Source organism: Oncorhynchus mykiss, chromosome Y (genome assembly GCF_013265735.2).
Source record: "Oncorhynchus mykiss isolate Arlee chromosome Y, USDA_OmykA_1.1, whole genome shotgun sequence".
Taxonomy (NCBI): domain Eukaryota; kingdom Metazoa; phylum Chordata; class Actinopteri; order Salmoniformes; family Salmonidae; genus Oncorhynchus; species Oncorhynchus mykiss.
The window spans coordinates 21,123,399-21,146,622 of record NC_048593.1 but is presented as its reverse complement, the minus strand read 5'-3'; the positions used below and the strand labels follow the sequence as shown (position 1 = coordinate 21,146,622).

The 23,224-nt window shown below is 42.6% G+C and overlaps 2 protein-coding genes and 1 long non-coding RNA gene across 9 annotated transcripts; 2 read left to right on the top strand and 1 right to left on the bottom strand.

The window, feature by feature from the left end:
- The first annotated feature begins 128 nt into the window (after nt 1-128).
- On the top strand, nt 129-8,405 carry rabepk (Rab9 effector protein with kelch motifs). Of its 4 annotated transcripts, XM_021590930.2 has the most exons (9): nt 129-462; nt 743-886; nt 981-1,135; nt 1,318-1,473; nt 3,225-3,386; nt 3,592-3,741; nt 5,160-5,309; nt 5,821-5,909; nt 8,048-8,405. In XM_021590930.2, the coding sequence occupies exons 2-8, from the start codon at nt 813-815 to the stop codon at nt 5,862-5,864; spliced, it is 891 nt and encodes a 296-aa protein (XP_021446605.1). In that variant the 5' UTR covers nt 129-462; nt 743-812; the 3' UTR covers nt 5,865-5,909; nt 8,048-8,405. The 4 variants fall into 4 exon arrangements, with proteins under 4 accessions (XP_021446605.1, XP_021446604.1, XP_021446602.1 ...); XM_021590929.2 differs by lacking the exon at nt 5,821-5,909 and having other exon boundaries at nt 132-462; nt 8,022-8,405; XM_021590927.2 differs by lacking the exon at nt 5,821-5,909 and having other exon boundaries at nt 213-462.
- A 623-nt stretch (nt 8,406-9,028) lies between these two features.
- On the bottom strand, nt 9,029-13,214 carry LOC100135840 (endoplasmic reticulum chaperone BiP). Its single transcript, XM_021590926.2, has 8 exons — nt 13,015-13,214; nt 12,143-12,293; nt 11,775-12,006; nt 11,371-11,621; nt 10,853-11,243; nt 10,487-10,724; nt 10,089-10,256; nt 9,029-9,972 (listed from the first exon to the last, which is right to left on the bottom strand). The coding sequence occupies exons 2-8, from the start codon at nt 12,256-12,258 to the stop codon at nt 9,392-9,394; spliced, it is 1,977 nt and encodes a 658-aa protein (XP_021446601.1). The 5' UTR covers nt 12,259-12,293; nt 13,015-13,214; the 3' UTR covers nt 9,029-9,391.
- Nucleotides 13,215-18,658: 5,444 nt separating this feature from the next.
- On the top strand, nt 18,659-22,464 carry LOC110509343. 4 transcript variants are annotated; one of them, XR_005040440.1, is made up of 4 exons: nt 18,659-19,152; nt 19,477-20,057; nt 20,233-20,284; nt 21,087-22,464. It is a non-coding gene; the product is annotated as an uncharacterized LOC110509343 (long non-coding RNA). The 4 variants fall into 4 exon arrangements; XR_005040439.1 differs by lacking the exon at nt 20,233-20,284 and having other exon boundaries at nt 18,843-19,152; nt 19,477-19,606; nt 19,917-20,057; XR_005040438.1 differs by lacking the exon at nt 20,233-20,284 and having other exon boundaries at nt 18,843-19,152; nt 19,477-19,621; nt 19,917-20,057.
- The last annotated feature ends 760 nt before the right edge of the window (nt 22,465-23,224 follow it).

The following is a 23,224-nucleotide window of genomic DNA, read 5'->3' as shown; positions in this document are numbered from 1 at the left end:
AATAGTGTGATGTGGGGCTGGAGCTCTCTCACCACTTCCAGACTTTTGGGTGGGAGGGCGGACAATGATTATGTCATAGCGGATGCAAGCAATGTTCCCAAGCTCCCTGGCAGGCGTCTTCCCAGTCTCTCTATTAGTAGTCCTCCCGGTCAACCTCTTGGGTAATGTGCGTGTTGGGATATTTAGTCCTGCAACAACAGTGACCTCGTGTGGACACATTGGCACAGCACACAGACTCTTCACCTGCGCAATATCCATGACGACAGCGCTGTTACGTCGTTTACGCGCGGACACGACATTTTGTTGTTAGCTAGTTGGAAAAGCAGCTAGTACATATTTTCGTGCAGCTAAACCGTCAACATGTCTTTATATTGATTAATGTAGCTAGCTATATTATACATCATATAATTGAAATAGCAGCTAAACGACGTGCAACAGATAACACTGAGCCTTCGAACGTGGGTGAGTGAGCGAATGAACTTCCTATCTACGATACTGTTAGCTTCTGATTTCATGCTTTATAACAGCAGTTAGCTAATTAACTGTCATCTGTCTTCCTTTCAAATTGAATGAATATGATCGAAAAACCTTAGTTTAACTTTCCCAGTGTGGCATGGTACATCCAGCAGCCTAGCCAAATACATTTCACCTTCTATTTGTGCAACGAGACGAGATTATGGAAGGATGATCTCGCGAGATCCCTTCTAGCCTAATTTTACAGCAGCAGCATTTTCTCCCCCAGAATGTTAGTGGACACAATGGTCCGGTTTATGCCTGAACTGATCTGATCATCATTGTAACTGATCATCTGAATGGATGCCTCCCACAGAAAAATGGAATTACTTCCTGTGCTGGAACCAGAGGATAAACCACGAGCAGGACTGTGGTAAATAAACGTACAGTTCAACAAACTAGGATGAAGTAATACTAGACTTTCAATTCTGCTATTCATGACATGGTGTTCCTGTCTTTGTCCCCAGGTATGCTATGATACCCAGAGGAGGTGGTCCAGGAGTTAGTGTGGGCCACACCTGTATATACATCCCCTCTGAGGATGATGGCAAGGGGAAGATCCTGATCATAGGAGGAGCCAACCCTAATGGCAGCTTTTCAGAATCCCATGTCATAAACCTGGGTAAAGACAAAATGTCACATCAACACAATATTATGCCTGGCACCTGTCTCTTTATTGTGTTTCACATCAGTTCAATGTTTTATTTCATATCAATGAGTCAACTCATTATCTTACCAATAACGTCAATCTGTTCTAATATTCTTTGACTGACAGTTCCATGTTTGTCCCTCTCACCCTATCAGACAGTCACGAGTGGGACATTCCTGAATGGGAGGGTCTGGAGGCACGGTATGAACACTGCAGCTTTGTCCCTGAGAGCTGTCCACAGAGCCTGTGGGTGTTCGCTGGGGCACAGCAGAGTGGCAACCGCAACTGTGTCCAGAACCTACAACTCACAGGTATGGAGATTTGTATAGTGTGATTTGAATACATTGTTGTAGCTAAGTCGGGAGATATACAGTGCCTTGCAAAAGTATTCGGCCCCCTTGAACTTTGCGACCTTTTGCCACATTTCAGGCTTCAAACATAAAGATATAAAACTGTATTTTTTTGTGAAGAATCAACAACAAGTGGGACACAATCATGAAGTGGAACGACATTTATTGGATATTTCAAACTTTTTTAACAAATCAAAAACTGAAAAATTGGGCGTGCAAAATTATTCAGCCCCTTTACTTTCAGTGCAGCAAACTCTCTTCAGAAGTTCAGTGAGGATCTCTGAATTATCCAATGTTGACCTAAATGACTAATGGTGATAAATACAATCCACCTGTGTGTAATCAAGTCTCCGTATAAATGCACCTGCACTGTGATAGTCTCAGAGGTCCGTCAAAAGCGCAGAGAGCATCATGAAGAACAAGGAACACACCAGGCAGGTCCGAGATACTGTTGTGAAGGGGTTTAAAGCCGGATTTGGATACAAAAAGATTTCCCAAGCTTTAAACATCCCAAGGAGCACTGTGCAAGCGATAATATTGAAATGGAAGGAGTATCAGACCACTGCAAATCTACCAAGACCTGGCCGTCCCTCTAAACTTTCAGCTCATACAAGGAGAAGACTGATCAGAGATGCAGCCTTTATGGAAGAGTGGCAAGAAGAAAGCCATTTCTTAAAGATATCCATAAAAAGTGTTGTTTAAAGTTTGCCACAAGCCACCTGGGAGACACACCAAACATGTGGAAGAAGGTGCTCTGGTCAGATGAAACCAAAATTGAACTTTTTGGCAACAATGCAAAACGTTATGTTTGGCGTAAAAGCAACACAGCTAAACACACCATCCCCACTGTCAAACATGGTGGTGGCAGCATCATGGTTTGGGCCTGCTTTTCTTCAGCTGGGACAGGGAAGATGGTTAAAATTGATGGGAAGATGGATGGAGCCAAATACAGGACCACTCTGGAAGAAAACCTGATGGAGTCTGCAAAAGACCTGAGACTGGGACGGAGATTTGTCTTCCAACAAGACAATGATCCAAAACATAAAGCAAAATCTACAATGGAATGGTTCAAATATAAACATATCCAGGTGTTAGAATGGCCAAGTCAAAGTCCAGACCTGAATCCAATCGAGAATCTGTGGAAAGAACTGAAAACTGCTGTTCACAAATGCTCTCCATCCAACCTCACTGAGCTCGAGCTGTTTTGCAAGGAGGAATGGGGAAAAATTTCAGTCTCTCGATGTGCAAAACTGATAGAGACATACCCCAAGCGACTTACAGCTGTAATCGCAGCAAAAGGTGGCGCTACAAAGTATTGACTTAAGGGGGCTGAATAATTTTGCACGCCCAATTTTTCAGTTTTTGATTTGTTAAAAAAGTTTGAAATATCCAATAAATGTCGTTCCACTTCATGATTGTGTCCCACTTGTTGTTGATTCTTCACAAAAAATACAGTTTTATATCTTTATGTTTGAAGCCTGAAATGTGGCAAAAGGTCGCAAAGTTCAAGGGGGCCGAATACTTTCGCAAGGCACTGTAGATCTACAGAATGTGTTGCGTGGATTATTGTAGAGTGTAGTACCATAGAACAGTTCATGAATATGTCAAGTAGCCGTGTTTGCAGAGTAACAATCTCCTTCATATAATGTCTGGCTCTGAGCAATGTCCCATACCTTTTAGTCTTCTGAGGTTTTGTGTTGCTATGTTTTCAGGCGGTGGGTTGTGGAAGGGTGTAGAGGTGAAAGGGACGCCCCCCTGTCCCAGGACGTATCACACTAACTCAGCCAGCGTCGGGGACCGACTGTTTGTCTTCTCTGGAGGGGACTCAGGGGCCACACCTGTCTCGGACCCCAACCTTCACGTCTTCGACACAGGTTGAATATGCATGAATCAGTCTGCCAATACAACACTTACAACACATTCACAAAGCAGTTACAGAGGAACCAGCCCAAATGTGTATCAAAACAAGCAACAAGCTTGTTGGCCAAATTCGGCCTTTAAAGTTACATTTCAGAAAGTACCAACTGAATTTAGAGTTAGGAGGAGATATTTTGTGTTTTCCTCTGTCTCCGTTTTTAGTTTCCTGCACCTGGTCTCAGCCAGACACACAGGGCAGACATCCCCCTGCAAGACACGGCCACGTGGTGACTGCGGTAGGACCCAAAATCTATATCCATGGAGGCATGGCAGGAGAGAAGTTCTACAGCGACATCTACTCTCTAGACACCAGTATGTATTCAAGTCAGTCATACACATGAAGAACTTGATCCTGCTTTAGGTGTATTTTATTGTTTCCTCTGTTGAAATAAAGGACACAATAGAATAGAATGGAATGGCCTCCAGTCGAAGCTCGCATCATCTTCAAGACCCTGGTGCTTGCATAAGGAGCAGCAAAGGGGATTACCCCTTCTTACCTTCAGGCTATGCTCAAACCCTACATACCAACCTGAGCACTTTGTTCCTCCACCTCTAGTCTCTTGGCCCTCCCACCCCTACGGGTGGACAGCTCCCGCTTAGCCCAGTCAAAGCTCTTCTCTGTCCTGGCACCCCAATAGAGTACCACAGTATGAGTCATAATATCCATAAAACCTAACGGTCAGACAGGGAAATGGTTCTAATCAATTTTCCTCCATTAATTTTTCCCATAGGTGATTTTAGAAACACTTCAAATAAGGGCTGTTTCATGTAGACTTACCCCGGCGAGATGTTTTGATAACTGTGTTAATCTCTCTAGGACAAGGTGACTTTTATATCATATTTACCTGTATTTACCCCCTAAAAATTAAATGCTAAATGACTGCTAATGTGGCTATCATAAAGAACTACAAATGCCAGGATGATCTGGGGGAGACTGGCGAATCAAGGCAAATGTAAGAATCTCTGGATTAACTATCTAATGTTATCTAAATGTAGTAATGAATATAATGGCTACATTTCTTTAAATTGGCCATTCTGTGAACTGTTTAAAACTGCAAGTTTTAAATTGACACAATACCTGTTAGCAAAGGTGTCAGCTAGAGATGACGTGCTGGAGCTTGCAGGGATTTGTAGTTTTGCATGAAGTCTACTTTGATGCTAATTAGCATTTTCGAATCAGAATAAATAGAGCTGAATATATTGATAAAAGTCGGCTCGAGATTTACATGGTTAGCAAACTGTCACCAGGGTAAGCCTTCACAAGAAACAGCCCTTATTTTATGTTTTTCTAAAATCCCCTCTGGGAAAAATGAATGGTGGAAAAACGATTGGAACCATTTCCCTGTTTGACCACTAGGTTTTGTGGGTGTTATGACACCTCCACTATGGGGCTCTATGGTGGAACAAAATTCCCCCTAAAGTCAGGAAAGCGGAGTCCCTGCCCATTTTCCGAAAACGTCTGAAACCCTACCTCTTTGAAGAGTATCTTAAATAACTTTCCCGACGCCCCCTCCCTACTATCACTGATTTTGCTGATAAATAGTTTGTTGAGGGAAAATGTACTTGATACGATTGTGATGTTGTCTCACCTAGCTATCTTAAGATGAATGCACTAATTGGAAGTCTGCTAAATGACTCAAATGTAGTTCCAGTAAAATCTCTCATTCTATGTTGGCATGAGAAGTGGTATGGCTGGTCCTGTTAACTATTTGGTGCTACACTTTATCTAGGCAGTATGAAGTGGGAGAAGGTCCAAGCCAAAGGAGACATCCCCCCGGGGGTGGCTGCCCACTCGGCTGTGGCCCTCGGAAAGAACATCTACATCTTTGGAGGGATGACCCCAGAAGGGGCCAGCAATGCAATGTACAGATTTCAGTGTGGTGAGGCCAAAAATATCTACTTTGGAATATTTCATGAATGTGGTATTTATTCTGGATCCCCATTAGCTGCTGCCAAGGTCTGGCAAAATGAAGGCCGTTATACCATTTTAAAAACATTATAATGCATTCAAAACAGATTTCACAACACACTAAGTGCGTGCCCTCAGGCCCATACTCCACTACCACATATATACAACACAAAATCCATGTGTGTGTTTAGTGTGTATGTTATCATGTGTGTGTGTACATGTGCTGCCTCTATGTTTATGTTGCTTCACAGTCCCCGCTGTTCCATAAGGTGTAGTTTTGTCTGCTTTTTTCAATCTGATTATACTGCTTGCATCAGTTACCTGATATGGAATAGAGTTCCATGTAGTCAAGCCTCTATGTAGTACTATGTGCCTCCCACAGTCTGTTCTGGACAAGTAGTGATGAAGTCAATCTCTCCTCCACTTTGAGCCAAGAGAGATTGACATGCATATTATTAATATTTGCTCTCTGTACATCCTAGGGCCAGACGTGCTACCCTGTTCTGAGCCAATGGCAATTTCCTAAGTCCCTCTTTGTGGTACCTGACCACACGACTGAACAGTAGTCCAGGTGCGACAAAACTATGGCCTGTAGGACCTGCCTTGTTGATAGTGCTGTTAAGGCAGAGCAGCACTTTATTATGGACAGACTTCTCCCAATCTTAGTTACTGTTGTATTAATATATTTTGACCATGACAATATTTACAATCCAGGGTTACTTCAAGCAGTTTAGTCACCTCAACTTGCTCAATTTCCACATGATTTATTACAAGATTTAGTTGAGGTCTAGGGCTTAGTGAATGATTTGTCCCAAATACAATGCTTTTAGTTTTTGAATTATTTAGGATTAACTTATTCCTTGCCACACATTCTGAAATGAACTGCAGCTCTTTGTTAAGTGTTGCAGTCATTTCAGTCGCTGTAGTAGCTGACGTGTATAGTGTTGAGTCATCCGGATACATAGAGACACTGGCTTTGCTCAAGGCCAGTGGCATGTCATTAGTAAAGATTGAAAAAAGTAAGGGCCCTAGACAGCTGCCCTGGGGAATTCCTGATTCTACCTGGATTATGTTGGAGAGGCTTCCATTAACCCCTCTAGGGTATGAGGGAGCGTCCCGCCTGGCCAAAATCCAGTGAGATTGCAGAGCGCCAAATTCAAATACAGAAATACTCATTAGAAAAATTCAGAAAAGATACAACTGTTTTACATAGGTTTAAAGATGAACTTCTTGTGAATCCAACCACGGTGTCAGATTTCAAAAATGCTTTACGGCGAAAGCATACCTTACAATTATTTGAGTACATAGCCCAGCAGACAAATCATTACAAACATTACAAACAGTAACAAACAGTAACAAACAGTAACCAGTAGAAGAGTTACACAAGTTAGAAATAGAGATAAAATTAATCACTTACCTTACTTACCTATGATGATCTTCATATGGTTGCACTCAGATGACATTCATTTATTCAATAAATGTTCCTTTTGTTCGGTAAAGTCTCTCTTTATATCCGAAAACCTCCGTTTTGTTTGCGTGTTTTCTTCAGTAATCCACAGGCTCAAACGCAGTCACAACAAGCAGACAAAAAAATCCAAAATGTATCCGTAAAGTTCATAGAAACATGTCAAACGATGTTTATATTCACTCCTCAGATTGTTTTTAGCCTAAATAATCGATAATATTTCAACTGGACAATAACGTCGTCAATATAAAAGGTAAATAAGAAAGGCACTCTCTCGGTCGTGCGCATGAAAAAGCTCTGTGACACGGCAGGGTCCACTCATTCAGACTGCTTTTACTCCCTCATTTTTCAGAATACAAGCCTGAAACCATTTCTAAAGACTGTTGACATCTAGTGGAAGGCATAGGAACTGCAATTTGACTCCTAAGTCAATGGATACTGTAATGGCATTGAATAGAAAACTACAACAAACAAACAAATCCTACTTCCTGAATGGATTTTTCTCAGGTTTTCACTGCCAAATCAGTTCTGTTATACTCACAGACATTAATTTAACAGTTTTGGAAACTTTCAAGTGTTTTCTATCCAAATCTACTAATTATATGCATATCCTATCTTCTGGGCCTGAGTAGCAGTTTAATTTGGGCACGCTTTTCATCCAAAATTCCAAATGCTGCCCCCTACCCTGTGTTCTGTTAGATAGGTAACTCTTTATCCACAATGTAGCAGGGGGTGTAAAGCCATGACACATACATTTTTCCAGCAGCAGAATATGATCGATAATGTCAAAAGCCTCACTGAAGTCTTAACAAAACAGCCCCCACAATCTTTTTATCATCAATTTCTCTCAGCCAATCGTGTAAGTGCTGTGGTTGTTGAATGTTGAATTTGTTTACTGTATAATTGCATTGTATCTGGTCAAACACAATTTTTTCCAAAACTTTACTAAGTGTTAGTAACAGGCTGATTGGTCAGCTATTGGAATTACTTTTGCCTACCTCCAGACCTGAGGGCACACTTTCTAGTAGGCTTAAATTGAAGATATGGCAAATAGGAGTGGCAATATTGGCTGCAATTTTCCATCCAAGTTCTCTGTATATTGTGTCATGTTTCTCTACTTTCAGATGTAATAATTGCCACACAAGTCACTGTTGTATCTATCCTGGAGAGAATATTTCCTGACAGCCATACTGTTTTGGGATACTAATGCACCTTTAGGATTTTGTTTCTCTTATCCTGTGCAGACAAACAGCGCTGGACCCTGTTGAGGTTTGAAGGGAACATGCCACCCAACAGACTGGACCACTCCATGTGTGTCCTACCCTGGAGAGTAAGGCCTGAGCACACCAGTGGAGAGAGAGACCAGGCCCAGAGCTCCTCAGCGTCAGGGACCGTACAGCTGGCATTTGTGTTTGGAGGGATGGACACTCAGGGGGTCATACACAGTGACTGTGTTGTAACTGTCTTAACGTGACCTTGATAGCTACTGCTCTGGGAAATACCGTGTGTATGTGCCTGTATGTTTAACTGTTGGTCAATAATTGTTGCAGTTCATTTTAGCGCCACCTTTTTCAAATAAATCCAACCAGTGTCATAAGCCGATCATGGATCAGATGTTGGTTCAGTGCCAGTAGAGCTTAATTTACACCCCACATACATACGGAACTGCAAGTAGCTATGCAAAATGGTGTTGCATGGCAGATGCACGCAGGCCATAGAGCAGGATTCTCCAACCCTGTTCCTGGAGAGCAACAGTCCTAATAATTAGCTGGATAAACTGCACTTGGTTAAGTGTAGTTGGAGTGAAAAATCTACAGGAAGGTATCTCTCCAGGAAAAGGGTTGGAGAGCCCTGCCATAGAGCGCTTAACATTGTCGTCAACTGTGTGGGATGTTAAACTACATTAGCTGATCCCTCCTGAAGTCATATCCAATCAGTTTGTCGGGAGGGAAATCAGCAAATTGACTACTTCAAAATGGATAGCATGGGCAGTGCCATTGAGGCGGTCACAGATGGTATTATGGTGCAGACCACCAAGTCATACCACAGTTACATGAATTTTAAACATGGAATAGTTTGGAAATGTACAGAAAATGAGTCGATGTTCTGTGGTCAGAGGCAATAGGACATCGACCCGCTGCACACAGCCAACAGCCATTGTGGTGTCTCATTAACATATTACACAGGTGTAAATTGATGCAGAATAATATCAGAGACAAATCAAAGACATTTGTATCAAACATTTATTTCAATGTCTTTACAGTAGAAAGTATTTTCTACAATGACCAGATTCAATAAATAACTTGTTAACATTGCTTGTGAACATGTTACCCTTCACCCAGAAACCCCAGTCTAGCACCCACCCCACTAAACCCTCCCCCTAGAGAACTCCTTTTCAAACTGCCTGAGAACAGCAGCGAGCCTCGAACAGGCCGACTAGTATACCTCCGCCACTCAGCGAAGAGAACGTCCCTCACATTGAAACAATATTTCACAAGTCTTTCCAGCAGATTCATGGTTGCGTTTTTGCAGCCCCTTTTCTTAACATTTTATGTCCAATATGTACATCTGTGCCACTCCAGACAGCCTTACAACTCATCCTTATCACCCTGATCTGCCTCTCCCTCTTCTTCTCCTCCCTCAGGCGGGGGTCCACCTGCACTTCCGTAAAGCTTGCTGACGATCGGCTGCACCACCTCTTCCAGCTCCTTCTTCTTTGCCTGGAAGTCCTCCAGCTCAGCCTCTTGGTGAGACTCCATCCACTCAATCTTCTCCTCTACTGCTTTCTCTATGGTTTCCTTGTCCTCGGCTGACAGCTTGCCGCCCAGCTTCTCCTTGTCGCCGATCTGGTTCTTGAGCGAGTAGGCGTAGCTTTCAAGCTCGTTGCGGGCATCAATGCGCTCCTTCAACTTCTTGTCCTCGTCGGCGAAGCGCTCCGCATCGTTGACCATGCGCTCAATGTCCTCGGGAGTCAGACGGTTCTGGTCATTGGTGATGGTGATCTTGTTCTTGTTGCCTGTTCCCTTGTCCTCAGCTGTGACGCGCAGGATGCCGTTGACATCAATCTCGAAGGTGACCTCGATCTGGGGCACACCACGAGGTGCGGGGGGGATGCCAGTCAGGTCAAAGGTTCCCAGCAGGTGGTTGTCTTTGGTCAGGGGACGCTCACCTGGATGAAGGAGAGAAGCAGAATTTTAAACAGATCCAATCTTGTCATTCTTTACAGAGTAAAACACCATTTATGGATGTAGCAACAAGGGGCAGCGATTAATCAAAGGAACATACCCTCGTAAACTTTGATGGTGACAGTGGGCTGGTTGTCAGAGGCGGTAGAGAAGATCTGGGACTTCTTGGTTGGCACCACAGTGTTTCTGGGGATCAGCTTGGTCATGACTCCTCCCACAGTCTCAATACCCAGGGTCAGGGGGCACACATCCAGAAGAACCAGGTCACCTGATGGACAAGACAGGAAACCATTAGTTGTGATCAAAAATGTAACTGCTGTGATACACATAATAGGAACAGCACTGATGTTTTTGACCTGTAGGTATCCATTGTTTGGTTTCAAATCTAAACATCTAGCCTACATTTCCTTATGTAGAAATAAGGAAATATGAAGATACCTCATGGTATAGCCTTAACTTAGCATAGTGCATGGCGTAAGCACATGGACCAAGACCCACCTGTGTCCTCCTCTCCAGACAGCACTCCAGCCTGCACGGCAGCTCCATAGGCCACAGCCTCATCAGGGTTGATGCCCCTAGAGGGCTCCTTGCCATTGAAGAACTCCTTCACCAGCTGCTGGACCTTGGGGATACGGGTAGAGCCACCCACCAAGACAATCTCGTCAATGTCGGTCTTCTTCAAGTCAGAGTCCTCCATCACCTTCTGCACGGGCTTCATGGTGGAACGGAACAGGTCCTGATAGACAAGTAATACAAATGGCAAATTAAAAGAGGTTCCATGAATGCGTTTTCAATTTGAATTGGATGTTCCAAGATCAATGGGCCAACAGTGTCACTGTTTTATGGTCATTAGAACCAACTTACCATGTTGAGCTCCTCAAACTTGGCACGTGTCAGGGTCTCTGAGAAGTCCTCTCCGTCAAAGAAGGACTCAATCTCAATGCGAGCCTGGTGCTGGGCAGACAGGCCCCTCTTGGCCTTCTCCACCTCACGACGCAGCTTCTGCACAGCACGGTTGTCCTTGCGCACGTCCTTACCGGTCTTCTTCTTGTACAGCTTGATGAAGTGCTCCATGACACGCTGGTCAAAGTCCTCTCCTCCCAAGTGGGTGTCGCCATTGGTGGCGACTACCTCAAACACACCGTTGTCGATGGTCAGGAGGGAAACATCAAAGGTGCCGCCGCCCAGGTCGAACACCAGGATGTTCTTCTCACCGTCCTTCTTGTCCAGGCCGTAGGCGATGGCAGCTGCAGTTCTGGAATAGAGGGGGAAACAGATGTAACCAGCACAGTCTTGGCAGATATTTGCAGTGATTTAAATAAATATTGGGCCAGTCATTCTAATGTTAATTCAGTTTCTGCATTGTGAAGACCAACACTTACGGTTCGTTGATAATCCTCATGACATTCAGGCCGGCGATGACTCCAGCATCCTTGGTGGCCTGACGCTGGGCGTCATTGAAGTAGGCGGGGACAGTGACCACAGCGTGTGTCACTTTCTTTCCCAGGTAAGCCTCAGCGGTTTCCTTCATCTTGGTGAGAACCATGGCAGAGATCTCCTCTGGAGCGAAGGTCTTCAGCTGACCTCCACCGATGTCCACCTGAATATGGGGCTTGCTCTTCTTCTCGATAACCTAGAAGATTTAAGTAGTCACCATTAAGCATTTCTCCTCTAAAAACAATTCCAGAGCTACTTCAGCATAGTTACATGCTGAATAAGTAGTATATTATTTGCATAGTGAGTGCTTCAGGAGATTAGGGCAGGGGGTGTGTTTGTTAGGGCTCACCTTGAAGGGGAAGTACTTGATGTCATGCTGTACAGCAGAATCAGTCCAGGCACGGCCAATCAGTCTCTTGGCATCAAAAACTGTGTTCTCGGGGTTGGAGGTGAGCTGGTTCTTGGCGGCGTCACCGATTAAACGCTCCCCCTCTGCGGTGAAGGCCACATAGGATGGAGTGATGCGGTTTCCCTGGTCGTTGGCAATGATCTCAACACGGCCATTCTTGAACACACCAACACTGGAAAAGGAGAAGCATAAAGATGAGAACCATGGAAAGTATCAACTACATCACATGATACGCTAGAGTCCTTTAGCCAAATGATTGGGAGTATGAGACCTAAGAATAAATTTGCTATTCATTACAAAATGCTTACCAGGAATAGGTGGTCCCCAAGTCGATGCCAACCACGGTTCCCACACTTTCCCGCTTGTCTTCATCATCGGCAAAAACACTGCTGGCGACCAGCAGAACCATGCACAAAAGCCTCATCTTTATTCGGTGGCTGTTCACGCAACTCTGAAGTACTGTCAAAAAGAGAAAGTCAAGACACTAAATGTTGTTGCCTAGTTCACGGTGTAGGCCTTTCATCCTTGTACATCAAACGGAACGAGTTAATTTGGCCCTCTGATGCTGACATGACGGTGCATACTGGTGTGTGTAGACTCCTAGGCCAGACCGAGGTTAGCCCCCATGTTAAAAAAACTTAAGAGTTAATGGGTGGCGCACAAGACTACCGGTAATAAATGTGCCCAAATAAAGCCAACATTACATTTGGTAATTAAAACATTTGGCGATTTTTTTGTATTTTTTTTTTTTTTTTACGAATATCTATCTAGTGGTTGGCTAGCTAACATCGCCATATTATAGGGATTTAAACTAGAGCTAGTGGTTAGTTAGCTGCTGATGCTGCTTTACCAATTGGAGACACCGGTTTCAAAAGGCGTGCAAGCTAGCGAGGTAACTTAGCTACAAAACGGGCTGACCTTTTTCAAGCATGATGGCTAACGTTAGCTAGCTGACGAAAGACAGACAATTTAAAAGGGTAGCTAAACTGTTGTTAAACAAGCTCCATGTTTAGATATAAATTAGTTAAATATTCCATTTAATTTCTGGATAACCTGCTGGTCAGCTAGCTAACTAACTTCAGTTAAACAGGAAACTAGCCCCCCCCAAAAAAAAGCTCCCTCTGGCATTTATGTAAAATTGAATCTTTATTTTGAGTTAACTTGCGTTTAATTCACATACCTTTGTAAATAATTCGATGGAGTCTTCCTTTGGGGTTTATCTCAATGGAAGTGATTTGCTTCACAGCCTGTGTTCTTCAGAAACCCCTACGATTGTGAGTCTGTAAAATAATGTTTAATGAACGGTGCTCTCCGTATATAAGCCGTCACTTCTTCCCCATCGTGGAGGCTTCCCATTGGCCAGACAGCAGTTCGTTGGAACGCGTTCATTGGCAGCACCAGACATGCTGGCCGCTGCTGATTTGCACACGTTTGGTCAAGTGAACGTCATGATTCATGCTTTACTGTACGACGCTGATAGGTTAGGTGTCAATGTGTCAAGTCCCAATTACGTGAAATGCCGGTGTCATACATAGAAATGTAGTTGGTGCATTGAATTGACAGTCATTTGGGGGTCATTTTCCAATTTCAGTACCACTGTAATCTAAATTGTACTACATTACAGTAAACCCAAGCCTAATACTTGGTTGTGACGTCCCAAGGATCCCAATTAGCACGGACCCTGTTCTAAAAGATTTGTCTTCCTTTTCTACCGCATTAACCAATCAGCTGACTGTTTGCAGAGGCGGGGTAATCGCCGATAGCGGCGTTCCATTAGATAGCACAGCCACAAACTCAGAATTGGCCAAATCGTAAAAATGAATGAAACATTTTGTAAAATTTTATTTAAGATGAGGCATAAGGTAGTGTGGTAAGTTTAGAGTTAAAAAAATAGTTAGGTTTAAAATCACATTTTAAGCAGATAAATTGTAGAAATAGGCTAGGTTTACGACTTTGTAGCTGTGGTAACTAGTGACGACCCTGATATCGTCAATTTGTTGTGCTCACCACTTGTGTAAACAACCGTTACAATCTGTTTAACAGTAGCTGCCTATCTTCTGTTAAATTGCAACGAAACCGTTTATCAGGTGACATACAGTTTACGTTATCTTTATCAGCATACGACGGCACAGCTAGCCAGCTCACCAATGATTTCTAGGCTAGTTTTGTGTACTTTTGATAACCGTAGACCATATCCTTTTTTATGATCGTGGTAGCGCTACGTTCATCCACGAGCGCCTTTGTATGTCAAGTGAGTAAGGGGCTTTGGTCAACTGATGTCCACTCGTTATTCTGTGAGGGTTCGATCACTGGGAAAAGGATACAACTTGCATCAACAAGGTATTCTAAAAGTAAAGTGTCAGCCTATTTCTGATGTCAATGTCATTGTTAGTAACTAAATGAGCTAACATTACACAACAGTGTACATTGCCCTGTTTCTAGACGTCCTATCTAAACTGTTTGTTAAGAAAATGTTTGAGAAGTCTTGTAGTGTTAAATCCTGGGGGTATCGTATCATGCCTCAAACCATACAGTAGCAGTCAAAAGTTTGGTCGCACCTCCTCATTCAAGGGCTTTTCTATATTTGTGCTATATTCTACATTGAATAATAGTCAAGACATCAAAACTATGAAATAACACATATGGAATCATGTAACCAAAAAAGTGTTAAACAAATCAAAATATATTTTATATTTGAGATCCTTCAAAGTAGCCACCCTTTGCCTTGACAGCTTAAAAAATATATATGTATTTCACCTTTATTTAACCAGGTAGGCTAGTTGAGAACAAGTTCTCATTTACAACCACGACCTGGCCAGGATAAAGCAAAGCAGTGCGACACAAACAACAAAACAGAGTTACACATGGAATAAACAAACATACAGTCAATAACACAATAGGGGGGGGAAAGTATATATACAGTGTGTGCAAATGAGGTAAGACAGGTCGTGGTTGTAAATGAGAACTTAAGGCAATACATAGGCCATAGTGGCAAAATAATTACAATTTAGCAATTAAACACTGGAGTGATAGATGTGCAGAAGATTAATGTGCAAGTAGAGATACTGGGGTGCAAAGGAGCAAAAATAAATAACAGTATTGGGATGAGGTAGTTGGGCTATTTACATATGGGCTATGTACAGGTGCAGTGATCTGTGAGCTGCTCTGACAGCTGGTGCTTAAGATTAGTGAGGGAGATAAGGCAGCCAAAGTAGGAATAGGCTTTGGGGGTGACCAGTGAAATATACCTGCTGGAGCGCGTGCTACGGGTGGGTTCTGCTATAGTGATCAGTGAGCTGTCTGGGTTGGCCAATCCTGTCTGGGTTGGCACCCCCCCCCCCCCCCCCCCTCCCCTTGGGTTGTGCCGTGGCGGAGGTCTTTGTGGGCTATACTCAGCCTTGTCTCAGGATGGTAAGTTGGTGGTTGAAGATATCCCTCTAGTGGTGTGGGGGCTGTGCTTTAAACTGTTCTGCCTTATTATTATTCGACCATGCTGGTCATTTATGAACATTTGAACATCTTGGCCATGTTCTGTTATAATCTCCACCCGGCACAGCCAGAAGAGGACTGGCCACCCCACATAGCCTGGTTCCTCTCTAGGTTTCTTCCTAGGTTTTGGCCTTTCTAGGGAGTTTTTCCTAGCCACTGTGCTTCTACTCCTGCATTGCTTGCTGTTTGGGGATTTAGGCTGGGTTTCTGTACAGCACTTTGAGATATCAGCTGATGTACGAAGGGCTATATACAGTGCCTTGCGAAAGTATTCGGCCCCCTTGAACTTTGCGACCATTTGCCACATTTCAGGCTTCAAACATAAAGATATAAAACTGTATTTTTTGTGAAGAATCAACAACAAGTGGGACACAATCATGAAGTGGAACGACATTTATTGGATATTTCAAACTTCTTTAACAATTCAAAAACTGAAAAATTGGGCGTGCAAAATTATTCAGCCCCCTTAAGTTAATACTTTGTAGCGCCACCTTTTGCTGCGATTACAACTGTAAGCCACTTGGGGTATGTCTCTATCAGTTTTGCACATCGAGAGACTGACATTTTTTCCCATTCCTCCTTGCAAAACAGCTCGAGCTCAGTGAGGTTGGATGGAGAGCATTTGTGAACAGCAGTTTTCAGTTCTTTCCACAGATTCTCGATTGGATTCAGGTCTGGACTTTGACTTGGCCATTCTAACACCTGGATATGTTTATTTTTGAACCATTCCATTGTAGATTTTGCTTTATGTTTTGGATCATTGTCTTGTTGGAAGACAAATCTCCGTCCCAGTCTCAGGTCTTTTGCAGACTCCATCAGGTTTTCTTCCAGAATGGTCCTGTATTTGGCTCCATCCATCTTCCCATCAATTTTAACCATCTTCCCTGTCCCTGCTGAAGAAAAGCAGGCCCAAACCATGATGCTGCCACCACCTTGTTTGACAGTGGGGATGGTGTGTTCAGCTGTGTTGCTTTTACGCCAAACATAACGTTTTGCATTGTTGCCAAAAAGTTCAATTTTGGTTTCATCTGACCAGAGCACCTTCTTCCACATGTTTGGTGTGTCTCCCAGGTGGCTTGTGGCAAACTTTAAACAACACTTTTTATGGATATCTTTAAGAAATGGCTTTCTTCTTGCCACTCTTCCATAAAGGCCAGATTTGTGCAATATACGACTGATTGTTGTCCTATGGACAGAGTCTCCCACCTCAGCTGTAGATCTCTGCAGTTCATCCAGAGTGATCATGGGCCTCTTGGCTGCATCTCTGATCAGTCTTCTCCTTGTATGAGCTGAACGTTTAGAGGGACGGCCAGGTCTTGGTAGATTTGCAGTGGTCTGATACTCCTTCCATTTCAATATTATCGCTTGCACAGTGCTCCTTGGGATGTTTAAAGCTTGGGAAATCTTTTTGTATCCAAATCCGGCTTTAAACTTCTTCACAACAGTATCTCGGACCTGCCTGGTGTGTTCCTTGTTCTTTATGATGCTCTCTGCGCTTTTAACAGACCTCTGAGACTATCACAGTGCAGGTGCATTTATACGGAGACTTGATTACACACAGGTGGATTGTATTTATCATCATTAGTCATTTAGGTCAACATTGGATCATTCAGAGATCCTCACTGAACTTCTGGAGAGAGTTTGCTGCACTGAAAGTAAAGGGGCTGAATAATTTTGCACGCACAATTTTTAAGTTTTTAATTTGTTAAAAAAGTTTGAAATATCCAATAAATGTCGTTCCACTTCATGACTGTGTCCCACTTGTTGTTGATTCTTCACAAAAAAATACAGTTTTATATCTTTATGTTTGAAGCCTGAAATGTGGCAAAAGGTCGCAAAGTTCAAGGGGGCCGAATACTTTCGCAAGGCACTGTAAATAAATTTGATTTGATAAGGCGGGGCTTTACCTAGCAAAGAGTTTTAGATGACAGCTTTGCACACTCTTGGCATTATCTCAACCAGCTTCATGAGGTAGTCACCTGGAATGCATTTCAATTAACAGGTGTGCCTTGTTAATTTGTGGAATTTATTTCCTTCTTAATGCGTTTGAGCCAATCAGTTGTGTTGTGACAAGGTAGGGGTGGTATACAGAAGATAGCTCTATTTGGTAAAAGACCAAGTGCATATTATGGCAAGAACAGCTCAAATAATACAAGAGAAACGACAGTCCATCATTACTTTAAGACATGAATATCAGTCAATACGGAACATTTCAAGAGCTTTGAATTTTTCTTCAAGTGCAGTTGCAAAAACCATCAAGCGCTATGATGAATCTGGCTCTCATGAGGACCGCCATAGGAAAGGAAGACCCAGAGTTACCTCTGCTGCAGAGGATAAGGTCATTAGAGTTAACTGGACCTCAGATTGCTGCCCAAATAAATGCTTCACAGAATTCTAATAACAAACACATCTCAACATTAACTGTTCAGGGGAGACTGAGTGAATCAGGCCAAATTGCTGCAAAGAAACCACTACTAAAGGACACCAATAAGAAGAAGAGACTTGCTGGGGCCAAGAAACACGAGCAATGGACATTAGACTGGTGGAAATCTGTCCTTTGGTCTGATGAGTCCAAATTTGAGATTTTTGGTTTCAACCACCGTGTCTTAGTGAGACGCAGAGTAGGTGAACGGATGATCTCCGCATGTGGTTCCCACTGTGAAGTGTGGAGGAGGAGTTGAAACCAACTCGGCAGCGTAGCCTAGTGGTTAGAGCGTTGGACTAGTAACCAAAAGGTTGCAAGATTGAATTCCCAAGCTGACAAGGTACAAGATCTGTCGTTCTGCCCCTGAACAAGGCAGGGGCTGTTCCTAGGCCATCATTGAAAACAACAATTTGTTCTTAACTGACTTGCTTAGTTAAATAAAGGTAAATAAAAATGGTGTGGGGATGCATTGCTGATGACACTGTCAGTGATTTATTTAGAATTCAAGGCACACTTAAACAGCATGGCTACCACAGCATTCTGAAGCGATATGCCATCCCATCTGGTTTGGGCTTAGTGGGACTATCATTTGTTTTTCAACAGGACAATGACCCAACACACCTCCAGGCTGTATAAGGGCTATTTGACCAATAAGGAGAGTGATGGAGTGCTGCATCAGATGACCAGGCCTCCACAATCACTCAGCCCAATTGAGATGATTTGGGATGAGTTGGACCGCAGAGTGAAGAAAAAGCAGCCAACAAGTGCTCAGCATATGTGGAAACTCCTTCAAGGCTGCTAGAAAAGCATTCCAGGTGAAGCTGGTTGAGAGGATGGGCTATCTTCTGTATACCACCTCTACCTTGTCACAACACAACTGATTGGCTCAAACGCAGTAAGAAGGAAAGATATTTCAGAAATTAACTTTTAATAGGGCACACCTGTTAATTGAAATGCATTCCAGGTGAGACTACCTTATGATGCTGGCTGAGAGAATTCCAAGAGTGTGCAAAGCTGTCATCAAGGAAAGGATGGCTACTTTGAAGAATCTCTAATATAAAATATATTTTGGTTTGTTTAACATTTGTTTGGGTTACTACATGATTCCATATGTTATTTCATAGTTTTGATGTCTTCACTATTATTCTACAATGTAGAAAATAGTAAAGGTAAAGAAAAACCCTTGAATGAGTAGGTGTGTCCAAACCTTTGACTGCTATCATTATGAATGTTTTTACCTGTAACCAGTAACAACTTGTCTTTCATGTCCTCGCCTCATTCCCACTGTGTCCGCTGACAGAAGGCCTGACCGAGAATCCTCTATTCTGCAAGCTCCTGGTAACGCTGTTACAGCATGTGGACCGCCTCAGCCTTACTGTTACACTGAAGAGAGAGCTGGAGAAGGTATTACACACAAACAACTTATCATCTTCATGTGCTCAAAACTTTGCTCTCTCAAGCCTGATTGTAAGAATTAACCGATTACTGTAAAGTACATGTCTCAGGACCGCATTTAAAGATTCTGGTGCATCCAAGAGTATTAATTTGTCCCTCTCATAATAATACAATTGTGGTTCTACTTTAAGCAATGACATTGTTGTTGTGTTATTACACTACTAGAGTTGTTGTTGCTATTTAAGACCATGTTATGGACTTGGACTACTCTGTGTGTGGGTGCGTGTTGTGTGAATCGCTTTAAATGACTGAGATTATGTTGTTTTAATCCAGGCTGAGAGAGACCTGCAGACAGAGGCTTAATGGGCTGTGTTCAGAGAGCCTGTACAGGCTACTGCAGGAGATGATCCAGGAGCACTGTGTCAGAAAGCATCACTCCACTGTGCCTCCAGAGGACGACACTGTACAATACAGAACAGTACTCATTGCTCATTGCTGAATGGACTCTACTATACATAACTCTAGACTGCTCTATTCTTGTTGTGTGTCTGGCAGAGCAACACACAGTACACTTAGTACCATAATCCCTCTTTAAGGTTACATCTATTAATGCACAAATAATGTATATAGGCCTAGATACAAGTAGATCATTGGTGAAGTAGTTTGACCACCCAAGTGAATTTGATTTCCAAAAGGTTACTTTTTGTTTACATTGATCCTCCAAAGTACTGTATAATGTTAGAATAAACCTAAATCTTGTTTCCCCCTGGCAGTTTTATGAGACTGTGGAGCAGTGTCTGGTGGTGGCCCAGTGTGTCAGGTAGTTGGACCCTAGTGACACCACCAGCCAGGACCAACCTCCTGTCCTAGGACTGAGTGTCCAACAGGTGCTGTAGCTGATGCCACAAGAGGAGGTAGGTACACTTTGTCCGTGAGGCTGATACTTAAAGCATGAGTTATTTTTATAACCAATTTTTTTTTAAATATATTAAAATGGTATGTTATAGACAGACACCTTTTGTGTGATTTCACATGTTTTTGAGAAACTTACCCCAAACAGCTAATCCTTTTCTCATCGTCGTTGTGTAGTAAGGGGGGCCCGGAAAAAAAAAGAACCAAGGCTCCAAAAACACCCAGATAGGTAATTTTAGAAACAGCGAAGCTCTCAGTGTTGTGATGCAGGTCTTTAGATGTTGTATACATGAAATTGTGTCATTCTGAACTTTATCCGCAATGTTATATAAATCACAAAAGGTGTCTGGACCCTTGAATAACATGCTATTTACATAAACATTGTGATTTGGTTGGAAAAAATGAAACTTCTTCTTTAAGATCCATTAGCACAAGTTATACTGGCAGGTGCAGCGTGTGTTTAAAAATAAAGAAATGTAAAAAATCCAGCAATTTTCAAATAATTCCCACGCACCGGCAACAACTAATCAAATCAAAGTTTATCGCTTGCCCAGGATGCAACAGGTGTAAAAATACAGTGAAACGCTATAAACTCTTCCTCTGCAATGCAGTGACAAGCCTGTTGTCTTATTTCCGAGTGCTTTTCCTATTTATGTACAGTATCACACTCACACTGCTCTTCTAGAGCTCTGGTAACCCCTAGTCTTGGATTTCTTGGACTTGTTCATGTTTAGCTAAACAGGATATGTGGAAAATGAAACAAACTGCCCAGAGAATTAGAAAAGCATCTCTGGGAGACGTGTTTCCAGTCCTACTATCAGCCTGAATGGGGTAAAGAGACACCAGACTTTTACCAAAACGTAGATATGTAGCATAAATACGATTTTACATATGACAGTATGTGTGTGTCTTGCTATGTAATGGACACCAAATGTATTTACCAATGTGGCAGTATCTGGCTTTATGGTATAGCCGCTCACCTGCATGTGTGTGAATGGTGAAACATACCACTCCTCTTCTTTCTTGGACAGAGGGTGAGAGTGAAAGGCTGAAGAACATGAAGCTGTCTCGCTTGTCTGCCCTTCTGGAAAGCGAAAGGAAAAGAGCAGAGAGTCTGAAGGGGAATAGCCGTGAGTGCCGCCCTGCTGCAAAAGCAGACTCCCTGCTACCTCTCTGTAAGAGACTCTCAACACTTGGTTTGATGTATTCTTAGGTTTGTCTCACGTGTTGCGACCTTCACTCACGATCGACGTGTTTTCTCCAGGAGCTGTTAGGATGCATTCAGATTCTCCAGTCACTTATCCTTGACCACAGGCTAAAAGCCCAGAAATAACTTGACAGGAAACAGTTTGAGTACTTTGAGGCCAAATGTGAGATCATCATGCAGAAGATCAGGTGTGATTAGCCCCTCCTGTTTACATCTACTCTACACTGGGCTCCTTCAGATGCAGTTGACTGTTAATGAGTGTGAGAAATTGGTATTTCATGCATGTCCATCAGCAATGTTCCGTTTTCGTGTCTCTTTTACATTTCTTAAATATGTCTCTTCACAACAGAGGAGATATGTTGGAAATTCAGCTGGACACCAACACAGCAGACACAATGTCAGCCTATAGAATAACAAGGTGAGTCAAATGCTGCCCAGCAACTCAATGTCATTATCATATCAACCACTCTGGGGGCTCTCAACACCTACTCGTCATTCCCACTCATGTTGTTCTTTTTGACAGCTTTGTTCATCTACTATGCCTTTCCTTGCCTAAACATCAGATGGTTACCATGGTTACTACATGAATATCAGTCTGAAAGAAGTCGCTGTAAAAAATACTCATTATTCTTTACAAGGCAGAATATTAAATAAAATTATATTTACACTTACTTTACCGGTTGTGCATGCTGTCGGTCCTTTTGGCGGTAGGTGGAGATAGGGTATCCACAGGAAAGCGTTGTTTACCAGACTTTTTGCGCCGCCAATAGGTTCTGTCACTTGTATTTTTAATCTGTTGACACATTGCACTTGATGACCGAAGCACATTTCCTGGCAATCAACTGTTAGTGTTTGTCATTTGTTTAGGCTCGCCAATATTGTGCAAGTCTTTGTCACGTGCAAATTGTAACAGGAATGAAAATGAAAACCGGAAATACAAACTATATACAGACATAGCCGTGGAAAGTAGTTTGGGGGTGCAGTGATTTATTAAATGTTTTATGCCATGGGGGGAAAGATGAATTGCCCCCACTGAAGAAGTCTGTATCGATCCACTAATACAGGACTAGTAAAGGCCCAGTGCACTACTTTTGTTAAACTGTTTTAACTAAATGTATTTGAGTGTTTTCCAGCATTTGTAACTTGAGTCTGATAATTATCTGTACAAAAGTTAATCTGCTAATAAAAATACTTGCTTGATATATGTTTTCCAGTTTCTTTAAATACTTTGCAAATGCAACTTATTTCTATATGAAAACTGAAATGGTCTATTCAATCTTTTTCCATTTTAGCAGACGCTCTTATCCAGAGAAACTTACAGTAACGAGTGCATACATTTTCGTACTCGTCCGCCATGTGAATCGAACCCACATCCCTAACATTGAAACATTTCAAAGACTCCAGCCACCCTTCTCATGGACTGTTCTCTCTGCTACCGCATGGTAAGCGGCAAGTCTAGGTCCAAAAGGCTTCTTAACAGCCTCTACCCCCTAGCCATAAGACTCCTGAACAGCTAATCAAAGGGCTACCCAGACCCCTCTTTTGCGCTGCTGCTACTCTCTATTTATTATCTATGCATAGGCACTTTAACTCTACCTACATGTACATATTACCTCAATTACCTCGACTAACCGGTGCCCCTGCACATTGACTCTGTACCGGTACCCCCTGTATATAGCCTCACTATTGTTATTTTACTGCTGCTGTTTAATTATTTGTTACTTTTATTTCTTACTTTTTTTTTTACTTAACACTTTTTTTCTTAACCAACAATACTTCAAGAAGTTTTAATGGCTTGTAAGTAAGCATTTCACTGTAAGCTCTACCTGTTGTATTCGGCGCATGTGACAAAAATATTTATCCTTTTTTGTTTTTGAACATTGCAAGTGCCATGCTCTACCAACTGAGCCACATCACCATAAACCACTTACTGTCTCAATGTACTCAATTATTGTATTGTGT

Bases quoted from the DNA above. Each gene is read 5' to 3' on its own strand.
- LOC100135840 (XM_021590926.2), bottom strand. From the start codon at position 12,258: ATGAGGCTTTTGTGCATGGTTCTGCTGGTCGCCAGCAGTGTTTTTGCC. The intron at 10,725-10,852 runs GTAAGTTGGTTC...CTTGTCTATCAG, and splicing joins AGTTTGAGGAGCTCAACATG to GACCTGTTCCGTTCCACCAT. The intron at 9,973-10,088 runs GTATGTTCCTTT...TCCTTCATCCAG, and splicing joins CACCATCAAAGTTTACGAGG to GTGAGCGTCCCCTGACCAAA.
- rabepk (XM_021590927.2), top strand. From the start codon at position 813: ATGGATGCCTCCCACAGAAAAATGGAATTACTTCCTGTGCTGGAACCA. The intron at 1,136-1,317 runs GTAAAGACAAAA...TCACCCTATCAG, and splicing joins ATCCCATGTCATAAACCTGG to ACAGTCACGAGTGGGACATT. The intron at 1,474-3,224 runs GTATGGAGATTT...CTATGTTTTCAG, and splicing joins CCAGAACCTACAACTCACAG to GCGGTGGGTTGTGGAAGGGT.